The sequence below is a fragment of the Pseudophryne corroboree genome, chromosome 5 (assembly GCF_028390025.1).
Source record: "Pseudophryne corroboree isolate aPseCor3 chromosome 5, aPseCor3.hap2, whole genome shotgun sequence".
NCBI classification, from domain to species: Eukaryota; Metazoa; Chordata; class Amphibia; order Anura; family Myobatrachidae; genus Pseudophryne; species Pseudophryne corroboree.
The window spans coordinates 439379312-439397328 of NC_086448.1; the positions used below are offsets into that span (position 1 = coordinate 439379312).

The 18017-nt window shown below is 41.0% G+C and overlaps 1 protein-coding gene across 12 annotated transcripts in view; it reads left to right on the top strand.

The window, feature by feature from the left end:
* LOC134927833 (NFX1-type zinc finger-containing protein 1-like) overlaps positions 1–18017 on the top strand; it is a 585162-nt gene that overhangs the window by 448761 nt on the left and 118384 nt on the right. For 9 of the 12 annotated variants that reach the window (XM_063922818.1, XM_063922822.1, XM_063922828.1 and 6 more), the window contains 10 exons: positions 2334–2375; positions 9029–9070; positions 9526–9567; positions 10387–10428; positions 10882–10923; positions 11379–11420; positions 12240–12281; positions 12735–12776; positions 13234–13275; positions 13969–14010. In XM_063922818.1, the coding sequence (XP_063778888.1) occupies positions 2334–2375; positions 9029–9070; positions 9526–9567; positions 10387–10428; positions 10882–10923; positions 11379–11420; positions 12240–12281; positions 12735–12776; positions 13234–13275; positions 13969–14010 (420 nt within the window). The remainder of the gene's footprint in view (positions 1–2333; positions 2376–9028; positions 9071–9525; positions 9568–10386; positions 10429–10881; positions 10924–11378; positions 11421–12239; positions 12282–12734; positions 12777–13233; positions 13276–13968; positions 14011–18017) is intronic. The other 3 variants (XM_063922829.1, XM_063922830.1, XM_063922823.1) reach the window with 2 other exon arrangements.

Here is an 18017-nt window from a genome sequence, read left to right on the forward strand (position 1 = left end):
TGGGCTCTTCTTGGGCGGCTGCCCGAGGGGTCTCGGCATTACAGCTTTGCCGAGCAGCTACTTGGTCGGGTTCAAACACTTTTGCAAAGTTCTACAAGTTTGATACCCTGGCTGAGGAGGACCTTGTGTTTGCTCATTCGGTGCTGCAGAGTCATCCGCACTCTCCCGCCCGTTTGGGAGCTTTGGTATAATACCCATGGTCCTTATGGAGTCCCCAGCATCCACTAGGACGTTAGAGAAAATAAGATTTTACTTACCAGTAAATCTATTTCTCGTAGTCCGTAGTGGATGCTGGGCGCCCGTCCCAAGTGCGGACTTCTTCTGCAATGCTTGTATATAGTTATTGCTTAAATAAGGGTTATGTTATGGTTGCATCAGGTTTATCTGATGCTCTGTTGTTGTTCATACTGTTAACTGGTAAGTTTATCACGAGTTATACGGTGTGATTGGTGTGGCTGGTATGAGTCTTACCCTGGATTCCAAAATCCTTTCCTTGGACTGTCAGCTCTTCCGGGCACAGTTTCCTTAACTGAGGTCTGGAGGAGGGACATAGAGGGAGGAGCCAGTGCACACCTGTATTCCTAATTCTTTCTTAAAGTGCCCTGTCTCATGCGGAGCCGGTCTATTCCCCATGGTCCTTACGGAGTCCCCAGCATCCACTACGGACTAGGAGAAATAGAATTATCGGTAAGTAAATTCTTATTTTTTGTCTTCTTGTTTATACTACTTTTGCTTGCATTTTTTGTAAATTGCTGCATAACCCTTATGATGCAATAGTAATAAAGAAAAATATACTGAAGTACCGGTAAGTAAAATCTTATTTTTCCAGCAAGTCCCTGTTTAGATTTAACCATGACTTTTTGTCTTATTGATAGTTATCTCTCCTCCTTGGTTTGAATGTAAAAGAGGCCATGCATTAAGATTAAGTCCCTCTGCATGCTGTAATCTCTTGGTGAATTTTCCCTTCCTAGATTATATTATTTGGCCTCTCAATTGATACATTTACAGACATTGGTCTTGTGCGCTGGGAGCCAGGATCTGCATAAGCCATTGGTCTTTCATGAATCTAGGTGGCATTCCCCTTTACAGCTTCTGCATGATGTTGGCAGCTCCGAAAGATTGTCTCTACTCATTACACACCCTTTGGAGACAAGCATTCTTGTTATTGGAGGAAGGGCTTTGATCTTGAAAGCCCCTTATAGAAATTTGATAAAACTTGCAGTCCCAGGCTTCTGTATCATCCAATCAGACAGAATCTCCAACAGAATAATGACACATTGGGTTCTTGGAAGCCAGTGTCCAGATAATAAGGGCACACGTAATGGGTCTCATTGTCAAGACTCACTCAGAGATGTGATCCTACTGTCAGCAGCACTGACTTTTTCCAGGCTTATTTGCTTGGTCCGATACGCTGTTCTCTCTTCCATCTGTTTCTCAACTCTTAATCCCCTTAATAATACTGTAGGGACAAAAATAGGTTAAAATTACATGATTTTAGCTGGTTTTATCAATTTTAAGAAATCCAGATGCAAAATCAAAACAAAAACATGGTGATGATTTAGAATCAAACATGGGGGTCGGCACACATCTCTACTTGTATATTTGCCACATGGTGAAAGTTACTACGGTTTTTGATGTATTGGTTGGGTGGCTTTTGAGAGTGTGGGTGGGTTTAGTTTGTATTTTATTTGTACTATCTCTGAAAAAAAATAATCAAATATACCTGATTAAAAAATATGGATTCATCTAGTGCAGTAGTTCCCCACCCCTAGGCCACAAGTTTCTTATTGAGAAATGCACAAAAAAATATTAAATTAAGTAAATTATGTTAATATGTCATCCTTAGGGTCAGTTATGTGGTGAGAGACAGGATTCACTTCTGTTTATCCACATATTTTGATTGGCAGCCACAAGCACTAATTTTGCCTATTACATTGACAATAATTAGCTTGAATTGGTCCTTGATAACCAACCTGAGGCACCCCTGCAAGTGTTCCACGGCACCCCATGGCGCCACAGCACACAGTTTGAGAACTACTGATCTAGTGTGTTACAATATAGAAAATAGATGCTGTCTGTTATTTATTTTTGTACAATGATTGACTACTTATTGCTAACACTGTATATGCAGTAGAAAAATATATTTGCATGGTTATTTATACAAATTTACCTCTATCATTAGACAAGATATTTTGAATGAAAACTTTTCTCTTACTAGATCTTACTTGTTGCGGGTTTGTTTTCCAAAATGTAAAATTATTTTTGTACAAATTTCAATTTAGCTTGTGAGCAGACATTTCTTTTACATAACATTTTGAATTTTTCATTGACAGATGTAGATCCTTTTGAAAGTAAAAATTGTGAGGAAGAAAACGGTAAATCTCAAATTATTTGATTTATAAAAATGTACACCACTGTTTCATAGCTTGTAGATCAGTTCCAAGCTATATGTTCCTTATAGTTAAGATTGTAGATATGCTACAAGTTTTCTTTGCAGTGGCTACTTCCAATAGTGGTATCTTATTTCAAAACTATGCCATAGGTCCTTCAGGGGACACTAAACTTGTCCTTAATGTTCATACATCTATGCAATTGCAAATTTATTTTTCATCCACTAGGGGTCACTGGAGTACTCTTGGGATATGGACGGAGCGTCAGCAGGGATAGGCACATTAAAATATTTAAATTAGTAACTCTCCACCCCCTCCATACTCCCAAGGTACCTCAGTGTTTTTCTGTGCCTCAGCTGGGATAGACACACGTGGAGGATTCTCCACAGTTTACTACTATTTTTGACTAGATTTTTATTTTTTATTTTTACACTTCATCCCTTCCCAGCTTGTTAAGAAGCTTGGGTCCGGGATTGTAGAGGCTGCTGAGTGTAGCAGTTGGCTTGTCGGCTCTCAGGAGAGGAGCCCCACCATAGACCAGAATCAGCAGAGCTGATTTCAGCCTAGGGCTGCATCTAGGAGCTGGACAGAGCTTACAGAAGAAGCCCCATCATAGCCTCCTCTGCATTCAGGTAACAGGCAGCTCACAGTGTCGCCACTCCTTTAATGTGACTTACTAAGGGATCGGGGCAATCATAATGCGCCCCGTTGTGTGCATTTTTAATACCAGCCGTGTCCCAGCCCTTGCCGCCACACCAAGCCCCTGGCTCCCGCTATTCAGCCCAGCCATGGACAGCCATGCTGCCACCACTGGGCGTTTGCCACCACTCCCCGGCTCCCTACACTCTCCAGCTCTCTCCCGCTAGCTATGAACATGGCGGGAGAGGGGGAGCACTGCCGCGGAAGCGCTGCCGCTGCACAGCCTTTACTCAGACACTGCTGCCACGGTCTGTCAGTGCTACAAGCAGCAACGCTGCAGAGGGGGAGGTCGCGGGGGCAGAGGAGGGAGGATTATACCCACAGCCAAGGCTCTGGGGAGGCTTGCATTAGGGGTTTTAGTAATGCACAGTCCTGATATCTGGCTATTAAGCCTGTAATACATAGGAGGTTTTTATTACAAAGGGTTATACATAATCTGTTGTAACTGTGATTAGTATAACCTGACAATTTGGCTTTATTATACATAACAGTACTGTGTAGGATGAAAGCACATGGCTGGAGGCTATTTTAACTCAACTTCCTGCTTCTTACAGGAAGTTTGCTGCGGTCCTACAACACTTGGCCACTGGGGGAGCAGGGGTGTTAGTAAGAATTCTGTACAGCACGTATTTCACTGATTTTAGTGTGTACCAGGTGCACTGCACTTCTATACTATACACACTTTAGTTAAATTTTTACTGAGTCATGGGACTTGTCTTTATCTGTATACTGTCTGTCTGTGTACATAATGAGTAAAGCTAATGCAAAATCAAAAAAAGCAGCTTGTCTGTGATGTCTGTCAGAATGTGTTGCCTCATGGCACTACCACTTGCACAGTGTGTCTTGTCAAGACGGGTACTAATACAAACCTCTATCCTGATCCGCCTTGGGCGATGATGGCAGGTGTGATAACTGACTTACAATCAGAGTTGGCTACTGCACGAAAGGAGCGTGAAGCTGCTAGATCTGAGGCTAGGTTAATACTGTCTGAGCTGCCAGAGTGGGCTCAGGATATGTCAAGGACTTTGCAGAGTTTACAAAAGTCTGGATCTACCTCAATTCCTAAAAGTGTTCATAGCTTGTCTCATAATGTACCGGTTTCAGCGGTGTTGCATTCTGATGATTCAGTGCCAGACCTTATATCGCAGGAGGAACATGAGGACGCTGAATTGGGCCAGGAGTCAGATAGTGAGGTTACTGATAGCCTGGTCATTGATAATCTCATCAGGGCAGTACGCCAGGTTCTACATTTTACAGAGACTGAAGAACCTCTTTCAAATGATGAAGTTTTGTTTGCTAAAAAACAGAGAACACTGGTGTGTTTTCCTTATTCAGATTCTCTTAATAAACAGTTAACAGAAGCTTGGAAGAATCCAAATAAATGGTTTGCAGTGCTTAAACGGTTTCTGTCTACCCGTTTCCAGAGGCTATGACAACTAAATGGGAGAACCCACCAGCAGTGGATTCCTCAGTGTCAAAACTTTCAAAAAAGTTAACCATTCCAGTCCCTGCTGCAATGACTCTTAAAGACCCATCAGAGCGTAAGCTGGAGGCTATGCTAAAGTCAATGTATACAGCAGTAGGGGTGTTGCTTAGACCTGCTTTGGTTGGGGTTTGGGTTAACAAGGCTGTCGTTGCATGGGCAACACAGCTCAAGTTGGCCCTACAACAGGATCTTCCCTTAGACCAGATTATGCTTCCTGATGATCACATCTGTGAATCTGCGGAGTATTTAGGTACGGCTTCTATGAACTTCAGCCAGGTTTGTTCTCGGCTTTCAGCTTCACTAGTTGTGACATGATGAATGCTTTGGCTGCATTTTTGGCAGGCAGAGTCAGAGTCAAAATGAGGAATAGAAGTGTTGCCTTACACTGGCGAGATGTTATTTGGTCCTGAATTGGACAAATGGATTTCGCAGGCTACTGGGGGAAAATATGTTTTCCTGCCATTGCCCGCACCAGTTCATAAATGTAAATACGCTGGACCGGCGTTTAAATCTTTTAGACCTCAGTCCTTTCGAGGCCGTGCTAGAGTAACAACCATACAGAGTAGACATGGTAGAGGGCGTGGTTTCCAACAAACCAATAACCGTCATCAGGACACAAAGTCAGCAGACAAGCCAGTGGCATGATGGGCTTCCAGCCCATCTCGGATCTTCAGTTGTGGGAGCACGCCTTCAAATGTTTCACTTGCCATGGTTTCACACATCCACAGATGCCTGAATCTGAAATTTAGTGTTCAAAGGTTACAAAATAGAGTTCAATTGTCTACCACCAATGCGGTTTTTCAAGACAGGCCTCCCTATGTCGGAAGACAAAAAGGCGGTTCTGCAGACTGCAATTCAATCGCTCGTAGATTCAGCAGTTTTGATCCAGGTTCCAGTTCACCAACAGGGTCAAGGTTATTATTCCAGTCTCTTTGTAGTACCAAAGCCAGACAGCTCCGTCCGACCGATATTGAAACTAAAGGGGCTCAATCAGTACGTGACTTACTACAGATTCAAGATGGAATCCCTGCGGTCAGTGATTGCAGGTTTAGAGCCACGGGAATTCACGATTTCACTGGATCTCAAGGATGCGTACTTGTACATTCCAATTTTGCCATCGCATCAGGCGTACGTAAGGTTTGCAGTGCAACTGAACCATTATCAATTTCAGGCACTACAGTTTGGCCTCTCATCAGAGCCTCGGGTATTCACAAAGGTGATGTCTGGTGATGATAGCTCATTTCAGATCCCTGGGAGTAATAATAGTTCCGTACTTACACAACCTTCTTCTCAAGGCTCCATCTCCACATATACTCCTTCAACATGCCTTACTGATGTACAATGTTCTAGTTCAGCACGGTTGGATTGTCTACTTCAAGAAATCAAGCCTGGTTCCATGTCAAAGAATTCAATTCCTAGGAATGATTCTGGATATCGTGGATCAATGAATGTACCTGCCAGAACGAAAAGCCCAAAGTATTCGTCATCTGGTACAGTTAGTGCTCAAACCGCGGACAGTCTCGGTGCACTTGTGTATTCGACTATTGGGAAAGATGGTGGTGTCTTTCGAAGCACTCCAGTTCGGAAGAATTCACTCACGTCCTTTTTAGCTAGATCTTCTATCGCAGTGGTCAGGCTCTCATCTCCAAATTAATCAGAGGGTGCGGTTGTCTCCAAGGGCTAGAGTATCATTACTCTGGTGGCTCCAAATACAGCATCTCACCGCGGAAAAATGGTTCAGAGTCTGGAATTGGATTATTCTGATGACGGACACCAGTATCAGAGGTTGGGGAGCAGTGGTCCTACATTGTCATTTTCAGGGTCCCTGGTCAGACCTAGAAAAATTACTGTCAATAAATGTCCTGGAACTCAGGGCAATCTTCAATGCTCTGTGTCAGGCAGTTCAAATACTCCAGTCTCAGACTGTTCAGGTTCAGTCAGACAATGTGACAGCAGTCGCGTACATCAACAAACAAGGAGGGACTCGAAGGCCATGCGAGAAGTTGCTTGCATCCTGAATTGGGCCGAGCATAACCAAGTGATATTGTCGGCAGTGTTCATTCCAGGAGTGGACAACTGGGAAGCAGATTATCTCAGCCATCAGGATTTTCATCCAGGAGAATGGGTGTTAAATCCAGAAGTGTTCCAGATGTTGGTCCAGCCGTGGGGTTACCCACAAGTGGATCTAATGGTGTCTCGCCAAAATCATCAAACACCCCAGTATGTGTCCAGAAGAAGAGATCCAAAGGCAGTGGCAGTGGATGCTCTCACAATAGCATGGCCATACAGCCTCGTGTATCTGTTTCCACTGTTTCCGCTGCTTCCTCGGTTGCTAAAGCGAATCCAAAGCGAATCCACAACCATCATACTAGTGGCGCCTCATTGGCCTCGGAGAGCGTGGTTCTCGGATCTCTGCAGATTATCTCAGCCATCAGGATTTTCATCCAGGAGAATGGGTGTTAAATCCAGAAGTGTTCCAGATGTTGGTCCAGCCGTGGGGTTACCCACAAGTGGATCTAATGGTGTCTCGCCAAAATCATCAAACACCCCAGTATGTGTCCAGAAGAAGAGATCCAAAGGCAGTGGCAGTGGATGCTCTCACAATAGCATGGCCACACAGCCTCGTGTATCTGTTTCCACTGTTTCCGCTGCTTCCTCGGTTGCTAAAGCGAATCCAAAGCGAATCCACAACCATCATACTAGTGGCGCCTCATTGGCCTCGGAGAGCGTGGTTCTCGGATCTCTGTGGTCTACTCGCAGACGATCCATGGCCGCTCCCGCTTCGTCCAGACCTACTACAACAGGGTCCGTTCCTTTACCCCGATTTAGCGCAGCTGCGTTTAACGGGGTGGCTGTTGAAACCGCTCTCTTAAGACGAGAGGGCATTCCAGAGTTGGTTATTCCAACCATGTTACGTGCGGTGTTAGATGGAGGACTACATTTATCTACACTAAGGTGTAGGTCTCTGCCTGTCAATTTTCTTTCAAAGGCATTTGGCCCTTTTGCAACAGTTCCCACTTTCCTGCAAGGTGTCCTCAGAGTTCAATCTCCATTTATACCACCTACAGCACCATGGGACTTGAATCTAGTTTTAGATTTTTTTTACAGTCTTTAATTTTTGAACCCTTACAACAAGTGGATGTAAAGTTTCTAACTTGGAAAACAGTTTTTCTACTAGCCTTAGCTTCAGCAAGGCGTGTTTCAGAACTGGGTGCCTTGTCATGCAAGCACCCGTATTTGGTGTTTCATGATGATAGAATGGAACTTCGGACGAATCCCGCTTTCCTACCAAAGGTGGTATCTTCTTTTCACATCATTCAACCAATCTAGTTCCTGTTTTATCAGAGGGTGCAGGAACTCCAGTTACTTTGGATGTGGTACACGCACTCCACGTTTATGTAGCAACGGTACGTAAAACAGATACATTATTTGTTCTCTATGATGCAGTCAAGATTGGTTGGCCAGCTTCCAAGCAGACCTTGGCCAGATGGATTAAGCTGACCATTTCGTCAAGCTTAGCTTCATGCTAGGTTACAACCGCCTACATCAGTTTCAGCTCATTCCATATGTTCTGTGGGAACTTCATGGGCAGCAGGTCATGGAGCTTCTACGACGCAACTTTGCCATGTGGCTACATGGTCATCAGTTCACATGTTTGTGCGCTTTTACAAATTAAATACGTTTGCGGCATCAGCGTCTAGCTTTGGCTGTCTAGTGTTACAGGTGCCATACAGCTCTCCCGCCCAGTGCGAAACTTTGCTATGTCCCAAGAGTACTGCAGTGACCCCTAATGGATGAAAAAGAAAATAGGATTTGGGTACTTACCAGATAAATCCTTTTCTTTGAATCCACAGGGGGCACTGGACGCCCACCCAGAGCAGTTTCACCTGTCTTGTGGTAAGTTCAGTAGATCTTATGGTAACACATTCTCACCGACTTGTTCAATTGTTAAAGTGATTATCTATTGTCGTGTCAACTTTCTAGTTGTCCATTATGTTATGTGTCAACTTTATCGTTGTCCGTTATGTTATAATGTTATATGTAATTCTCCATTGTTCATCCTCTCTGTCACTCCTGTTTGGCTCAGTAAAATCACTGAGGTACCTTGGGAGTATGAAGGGGCAGGAGAGTTACTAATTTAAATATTTAAATGTAGCTATCCCTTCTAACGCCCCATCCATGTCCCAAGAGTTCTCCAGTGCCCCCTGTGGATTCAAAGAAAAGGATTTATCTGGTAAGTACCAAAATCCTTTTATCTAATATCATGCATTCTGTCAAGAGATGTACATTCAGTACATTGACTTTGCTCTACAGAGGAGAATCAGTATTAGTGGGTCTCATAAATTATTGTTATGTTTGTTTTCCAATATATGTATTACATGAATTTTGTAAAATAATTTAGCTTCTGACTAAACATTTCTTTTATCAAACATTTTGTATTTTTCAACAACAGATGTTGATCCTTTTGAAACTGAAAATTATGGGGAAGAAAACTGTAAGTCTTAAAATATTTGATTTATAAAAATTGACCCTAGTGTTTAATAGCTTGTAAATCAGTTCCAAGCGACATGTTCCTTATAGTTAAGATTGTAGATGTTCTACAAGTTTTCTTTGCAGTAACTTCATCCAATAGTGGTGTCCTATTTGAAAACTGTGCCCATAGGTCCTTCCTAGGCTAGAGTATACATAAAATATCATTCAGGGGACACTTTACTTGTCCTAATTGTTCATACAGCTATACAATTGCTAATATCTAATATTCTATCTGTCTAGAGATGTACATTCAGTATGTTGAAATTGCTCTACAGTGGAGAATCAGGATCAGGATTAGTTGGTCTCATAAATTATTGATGTTTGTTTTCCAATATATTATTACATGAATTTTTTTAAATCATTTAGCTTGTGACTAAACATTTCTTTTATCGAACATTTTGTATTTTTCAACAACAGATGTTGATCCTTATGAAACTGAAAATTATGAGGAAGAAAACGGTAAGTCTCAAAATATTTGGTTTATAAAAATTTACACTAGTGTTTCTTAGCTTGTAGATCAATTCCAATCTACATGTTCCTTATAGGTAGGATTGTAGATATGCAACAAATGGTCTTTGCATTGGCTACTTCCAACAGTGTTATCTTATTTCAAAACTGTGCCCATAGGTCCTTCCTGGTCTGGAGGTACAGTATATATAAAACATCATTCAGGGGACACTAAACTCATCCTAACTGTTCATACGGCTACGCAATTGCAAATATCCAATATAATTATTATTATTACCAGTTATTTATATAGCGCACACATATTCCGCAGTGTTTTACAGAGAGAATATTTGGCCATTCACATCAGTCCCTGCCCCAATGGAGCTTACAATCTATTTTCCCTACCACATGTACACACATTCAAACTAGGGTTCATTTTTGTTGGGATCCAATTAACCTATCAGTATATTTTTGCATTGTGGGAGGAAACCGGAGTTCCAGAAAGAAACCCGTACAAGTACTGGGAGAATATACAAACTCCACATAGTTAGGGCCATGGTGGGAATCAAACCCATGAGCTCAGTGATGTGAGGCAGTAATTACACCATTACAACATCCGTACTGCCCCAATAATGCATTCTATCTGTCTGGAGATGTACATTCAGTACGGTGAAGTTGCTCTACAGAGGAGAATCAGGATCAGTGTTAGTGGATCTCATGAATTATTGATAAGTTTGTTTTCCAATATATGTATTACATGAATTTTGTAAAATAATTTAGTTTGTGAGCAAACATTTCTTTTACCTAACATTTAGTGTTTTTCAACAACAGATGTTGATCATTTTGAAACTGAAAATTATGAGGAAGAAAGTGGTAAGTCTCAAAATATTTGATTCATACAAATTGACCCTAGTGTTTAATAGCTTGTAGATCAGTTCCAAGCGACATGTTCCTTATAGGTTAGATTGTAGATGTTCTACAAGTTTTCTTTGCAGTGGCTACATCTAATAGTGATATCCTATTTCAAAACTGTGCCCATAGGTCCTTCCTAGGCTAGAGTATACATAAAATATCATTCAGGGGACACTTTACTTGTCCTAATTGTTCATACAGCTATACAATTGCTAATATCTAATATTCTATCTGTCTAGAGATGTACATTCAGTACATTGAAATTGCTCTATAGTGGAGAATCAGGATCAGTATTAGTTGGTCTCATAAATTATTGATATGTTTTTTCTTCAATATATTATTACATGAATTTTGTAAAATAATTTAGCTTGTGAGTAAATATTTTATCGAACATTTTGTATTTTTCAACAACAGATGTTGATCCTTATGAAACTGAAAATTTTGAGGAAGAAAACGGTAAGTCTCAAAATATTTGATTTATAAAAATTTACACTAGTGTTTCTTAGCTTGTAGATCAGTTCCAAGCTACATGTTCCTTATAGGTAAGATTGTAGATGTTCTACAAGTTTTCTTTGCAGTGGCTACATCTAATAGTGGTATCCTATTTCAAAACTGTGCCCATAGGTCCTTCCTAGGCTAGAGTATACATAAAATATAATTCAGGGGACACTTTACTTGTCCTAATTGTTCATACAGATATGCAATTGCTACTATCCAATATTCTATCTGTCTAGAGATGTACATTCAGTACGTTGAAATTGCTCTACAGTGGAGAATCAGGATCAGGATTAGTTGGTCTCATAAATTATTGATGTTTGTTTTCCAATATATTATTACATGAATTTTTTAAAATCATTTAGCTTGTGACTAAACATTTCTTTTATCGAACATTTTGTATTTTTCAACAACAGATGTTGATCCTTATGAAACTGAAAATTATGAGGAAGAAAACGGTAAGTCTCAAAATATTTGGTTTATAAAAATTTACACTAGTGTTTCTTAGCTTGTAGATCAATTCCAATCTACATGTTCCTTATAGGTAGGATTGTAGATATGCAACAAATGGTCTTTGCATTGGCTACTTCCAACAGTGTTATCTTATTTCAAAACTGTGCCCATAGGTCCTTCCTGGTCTGGAGGTACAGTATATATAAAACATCATTCAGGGGACACTAAACTCATCCTAACTGTTCATACGGCTACGCAATTGCAAATATCCAATATAATTATTATTATTACCAGTTATTTATATAGCGCACACATATTCCGCAGTGTTTTACAGAGAGAATATTTGGCCATTCACATCAGTCCCTGCCCCAATGGAGCTTACAATCTATTTTCCCTACCACATGTACACACATTCAAACTAGGGTTCATTTTTGTTGGGATCCAATTAACCTATCAGTATATTTTTGCATTGTGGGAGGAAACCGGAGTTCCAGGAAGAAACCTGTACAAGTACTGGGAGAATATACAAACTCCACACAGTTAGGGCCATGGTGGGAATCAAACCCATGAGCTCAGTGATGTGAGGCAGTAATTACACCATTACAACATCCGTACTGCCCCAATAATGCATTCTATCTGTCTGGAGATGTACATTCAGTACGGTGAAGTTGCTCTACAGAGGAGAATCAGGATCAGTGTTAGTGGATCTCATGATTTATTGATAAGTTTGTTTTCCAATATATGTATTACATGAATTTTGTAAAATAATTTAGTTTGTGAGCAAACATTTCTTTTACCTAACATTTAGTGTTTTTCAACAACAGATGTTGATCATTTTGAAACTGAAAATTATGAGGAAGAAAGTGGTAAGTCTCAAAATATTTGATTCATACAAATTGACCCTAGTGTTTAATAGCTTGTAGATCAGTTCCAAGCGACATGTTCCTTATAGGTTAGATTGTAGATGTTCTACAAGTTTTCTTTGCAGTGGCTACATCTAATAGTGATATCCTATTTCAAAACTGTGCCCATAGGTCCTTCCTAGGCTAAAGTATACATAAAATATCATTCAGGGGACACTTTACTTGTCCTAATTGTTCATACAGCTATACAATTGCTAATATCTAATATTCTATCTGTCTAGAGATGTACATTCAGTACATTGAAATTGCTCTATAGTGGAGAATCAGGATCAGTATTAGTTGGTCTCATAAATTATTGATATGTTTTTTCTTCAATATATTATTACATGAATTTTGTAAAATAATTTAGCTTGTGAGTAAATATTTTATCGAACATTTTGTATTTTTCAACAACAGATGTTGATCCTTATGAAACTGAAAATTTTGAGGAAGAAAACGGTAAGTCTCAAAATATTTGATTTATAAAAATTTACACTAGTGTTTAATAGCTTGTAGATCAGTTCCAAGCTACATGTTCCTTATAGGTAAGATTGTAGATGTTCTACAAGTTTTCTTTGCAGTGGCTACATCTAATAGTGGTATCCTATTTCAAAACTGTGCCCATAGGTCCTTCCTAGGCTAGAGTATACATAAAATATAATTCAGGGGACACTTTACTTGTCCTAATTGTTCATACAGATATGCAATTGCTACTATCCAATATTCTATCTGTCTAGAGATGTACATTCAGTACGTTGAAATTGCTCTACAGTGGAGAATCAGGATCAGTATTAGTTGGTCTCATAAATTATTGATGTTTGTTTTCCAACATATGTATTACATGAATTTTTTTTAAATAATTTAGCTTGTGACTAAACATTTCTTTTATCGAACATTTTGCATTTTTCAACAACAGATGTTGATCCTTATGAAACTGAAAATTATGAGGAAGAAAACGGTAAGTCTCAAAATATTTGGTTTATAAAAATTTACACTAGTGTTTCTTAGCTTGTAGATCAATTCCAAGCTACATGTTCCTTATAGGTAGGATTGTAGATATGCAACTTTGCATTGGCTACTTCCAACAGTGGTATCTTATTTCAAAACTGTGCCCATAAGTCCTTCCTGGCCTGGAGGTACAGTATATATAAAACATCATTCAGGGGACACTAAACTCATCCTAACTGTTCATAGGGCTACGCAATTGCAAATATCCAATATAATTATTATTATTACCAGTTATTTATATAGCGCACACATATTCCGCAGTGTTTTACAGAGAGAATATTTGGCCATTCACATCAGTCCCTGCCCCAATGGAGCTTACAATCTATTTTTCCTACCACATGTACACACATTCAAACTAGGGTTCATTTTTGTTGGGATCCAATTAACCTACCAGTATATTTTTGGATTGTGGGAGGAAACCGGAGTTCCAGGAAGAAACCCGTACAAGTACTGGGAGAATATACAAACTCCACACAGTTAGGGCCATGGTGGGAATCAAACCCATGACCTCAGTGCTGTGAGGCAGTAATTACACCATTACAACATCCGTACTGCCCCAATAATGCATTCTATCTGTCTAGAGATGTACATTCAGAACAGTGAACATTTCTTTTACCTAACATTTAGTATTTTTCAACAACAGATGTTGATCATTTTGAAACTGAAAATTATGAGGAAGAAAGTGGTAAGTCTCAAAATATTTGATTCATACAAATTTACACTAGTGTTTCATAGCTTGTAGATCAGTTCCAAGCTATATGTTCCTTATAGGTAAGATTGTAGATGTTCTACAAGTTTTCTTTGTATTGGCTACTTCCAATAGTGGTGTCTTATTTCAAAACTGTGTACATAGGTCCTTCCTGGGCTGGAGTCAGGGGTGTATTTAGACCTCATGAGTCCCTAAGCAATATACAAATGTGTGGCCTCCCTCTCTCAAACAATCCACAGCATTATATTTTCCTACCTGATTTATGCCTCTTACATTATTTGTTGTTTTTCCACCTCTATTACAGCATATTACTTTCACCCTTCACTGAGTGTACCATGGGCCTAATTCAGAGACAATGGCAGTGATCGCACTCTGATGCCCTTTGTGGAGTGTGCACCTCACTGGTGCAATCGCCTCTGCCTGATTGACAGGCAGAGGTGGTCTCGGGGTGGGAAGGGGTGTGCCAATGGCGTTAGAACGCCGTTGAGGGTGCGCGAGCCGGTGTATGCGTGACGTCACATGCAGCCGCTGTGACCCAAAACATGGTGGGTAGCCGCCTGCCAGTGCAGCTTTTGCATCTGTGCAGGGGTGTGTAGTGCCTGACATGCGGGGCTGACTAGCCCTGTGCATGTCAGAGAATCTGATTGTAGATGTGCTAATTTTAACACATCTATGATCAGGTCCGAATCACCCCCCATGTCCACTTACTGACTGTATTTTATATCAGCATTTTATATTACCCATTATTATCCTCTTCAGTCAGTGTGACTGTATTGATGATATATCAGTACCCCATTGATTGTAGCTGGCAGGCCCGCATCATTAATACACAGTAGTACTTAAAATAGAGTATAATGGAGAAGCGGTGGCTTGGCACGGCATGGAGTAGCAGCTTGTTGCTGTAGCTCCCTGCACGAATCCTGTTAAAAATCCTGTTTCCTGGTGCCTATTACTTCCATATTTAGTGTGTGGCTTTGGGAATACTGACGGTGCCAGCGGTACGACTGTGGAGCCGAATTCCCCGCTGATCTCTGGCTCGTGAGTGGTGAGGCCTCCGGCTGGGACTCTTGCTGCCGAGACTCACTCTGTGTGCTCCGTGCGCCTCCTGCACTTCCGGTTGCGGCTGGCTGCTTTGTGCTCCAGTGGCTGCTAACTCCTTTGTGCTCCGGTGGCTGCTGACTCCGGTCTCGTGAGACAGAATGCGTCTGGGAGCGGTGCTGGGGCTGCTGCCTGCCTGAGGTTGCTGTTCCTGTAGCCGCGTGGTCCTGCGAGCGGCCGCCATTTTCTCTCCCCTGCTGGGACTCCTGTCTGTGACCGTCCCCTCCGGCCGCCGCCATTCTTGGATGAGTCCTACTTGCTGAGTCCAGGAGCTCCTGTTACAGCCTCAGAGATCTGTCTGCTGGTCTGTACTCTCTGGACGAGCTGAGCTCCTGTGTGTATAGCTCTGCTCCCTTTCTACCAGTGGATCTTCCTCCTGCTCATATATTGCTTCTTCCCTCTGAAGCCATGTTTAATCCTGTTAATACTTCTGGACATTAGGTCTCAATCATCCTGAAGGCTATCTCGGATTCCGAGCAAAGGGTTTGGAGAAGAGACTGTTGCAGTGACTGATTCTCCTGTGGGGTCCACCTGCCCGCTGGTGCTGCTGCCCTCGGAACCCTTGAGGGAGCTTGTATCTGTAATGCCTGCCGCTCCGCTACAGTTGATGCTTAATGCTGGAGGTTCCTCCGACGAACGCATTGTGAACAAAGTGGGGGAGTTGTGGATTCTTCCTGCGCATATTCACCATTATTTGCAGTGGATGTCGGTGACTGCCTCCGTCTCATCGTTGGTGACTGTATGGACCTCCATTGCAATTTTCTTTGAAGCTCCTTGATAATGGGGGAGAACGGTATTGTATCACTTTGCAGTTAGTTGTGGTGTTTGGGAGAGGGATGGTTCTCCATTCTACATTTACTGTGGAACTGTGTCCTATCCTCTTATCTATCTGGCTAATGCTATGCAGGATGGTTGATGGCTCCATTACTTTCCTGACTACTGCTCGTGTACCACTGAATTACTTGATTCCAGAGTGGGCTTACCCCCTGGACTGATTTTCTTTCTTTCCAAGTCAGTGTCACACCTCACTGGTTGCCGGGTCCTTTGCTGTATTCTATTTTATTGTTGATACTGTCTCAAATCCTATGTTCTATCCTGCTTTTTGTATGTCTTACCATTGATATAATTTTGTTATTTGATGGTTCCAAGACATGTTTTATTTGACCATCGCTTATTTAAGGGTTACATATCCATGTACACTGTTGTCTCTGTAGGGTGCTACCAACACTATTCCTTATATTTCCAGGTCGCTTATCATATATCCATATTTGCATATTCATTTTATTTTTTTATTTTCCTGTGAGGGAGACCTACTCTATTTACTGTTCGACCATATTTCTTTTTTTACTTACCCCAGTCACTTATTTTTTTATTTATCCTGGTATTAGGGAAGGGAGGGAGTGGGGTGTTAGACAGTTAGGTTACGTAGGTTAATGGGGGGCGGGGGGTTTAGGGATCCAGGTATACCTAGGTTGGGGTTAGGCTATACAGGGTGGGGGTTTTTGAGGTGGTTTGTTTTGGGGGTTTTTGTTCTGTATTGTAGGGATTTTTGTTTTATTTCTTTGTGTGGCAGATGTCTTAGGATTTTAATTATTTTTTATCTTTTTTTCTGTATACTTATGCAGGTGTTTTATTTATAGTCTGCAGTGCCAATACTTCTGTATTTTTCTATGCCTCATGGGTCAGTCTTTTTTTTAAATCATTTTATCCTAGATGTGTGAGTTCACATGGCGTCTGTGGGCTCTTACTGCTTATTGCTATATTGTGGGGCGTATTGTATATACTGTCCTACTAGACGTGTACTGTATTTGTATTCTGTGTCTACTGCCTGACCGTACTTCTGATTGCATCCTGCATACTTTACTATACCTGCCGTTACTGTTTGTTTTATATGTATACTTTTTTTTTTTTTAATTGGGATGTTCATTTAAAACTTTCAATAAAAAGTACGCAATTTAAAATAGAGTATAATGGCATATTGATATATCATCAGTCAGAAGAGGTCTTGTCCACTGGAAATGCTCTTCATACAGCCATATCAGTGGACCCTCCTGGGACCCACAGGGCCTCCTGGGACCCACAGGGCACTAAGCAGCCACCTTGGTTGCCTTGTAATAAATCCTCCTCTGGCTGGAGTATATATAAAACATCATTCATGGGACAATAAACTTGTCCTAATTGTTCATATGGCTATGCAATTGCAAATATCCAATATCATGCATTCTATCTGTCTAGAGATGTACATTCAATTTGTTGAAATTGCTCTACAGAGGAGAATCATTATCAGTATTAGTGGGTCTCATAAATGATTGATATGTTTGTTTTTCAATATACAGTTGTGCTCATAAGTTTACATACCCTAGCAGAATTTGTGATTTTCTGCCCATTTGTCAGAGAATATGAATGATAACTCACAAACTTTTCTTTCACTCATGGTTAGTGGTTGGGTGAAGCCATTTATTGTCAAACAACTGTGTTTACTCTTTTTAAATCATAATGACAACAGTAACTACCCAAATGACCTTGATCAAAAGTTTACATACCCATCCTCACCTGTGATCTGTTTGCTTGTAATCAGTGTGTGTGTATAAAAGGTCAGTGAGTTTTTGGACTCCTGGAAGACCCTTGCATCTTTCATCCAGTGCTGCACTGACGTGTCTGGATTCTGAGTCATGGGGAAAGCAAAAGAATTGTCAAAGGATCTGCGGGAAAAGGTAATTGAACTGTATAAAACAGGAAATGGATATAAAAAGATATCCAAGCAATTGAGAATGCCAATCAGCAGTGTTCAAACTCTAATTAAGAAGTGGAAAATGAGGGATTCTGTGGAAACCAAATCACGGTCAGGTAGACCAACAAAAATTTCAGCCACAACTGCCAGGAAA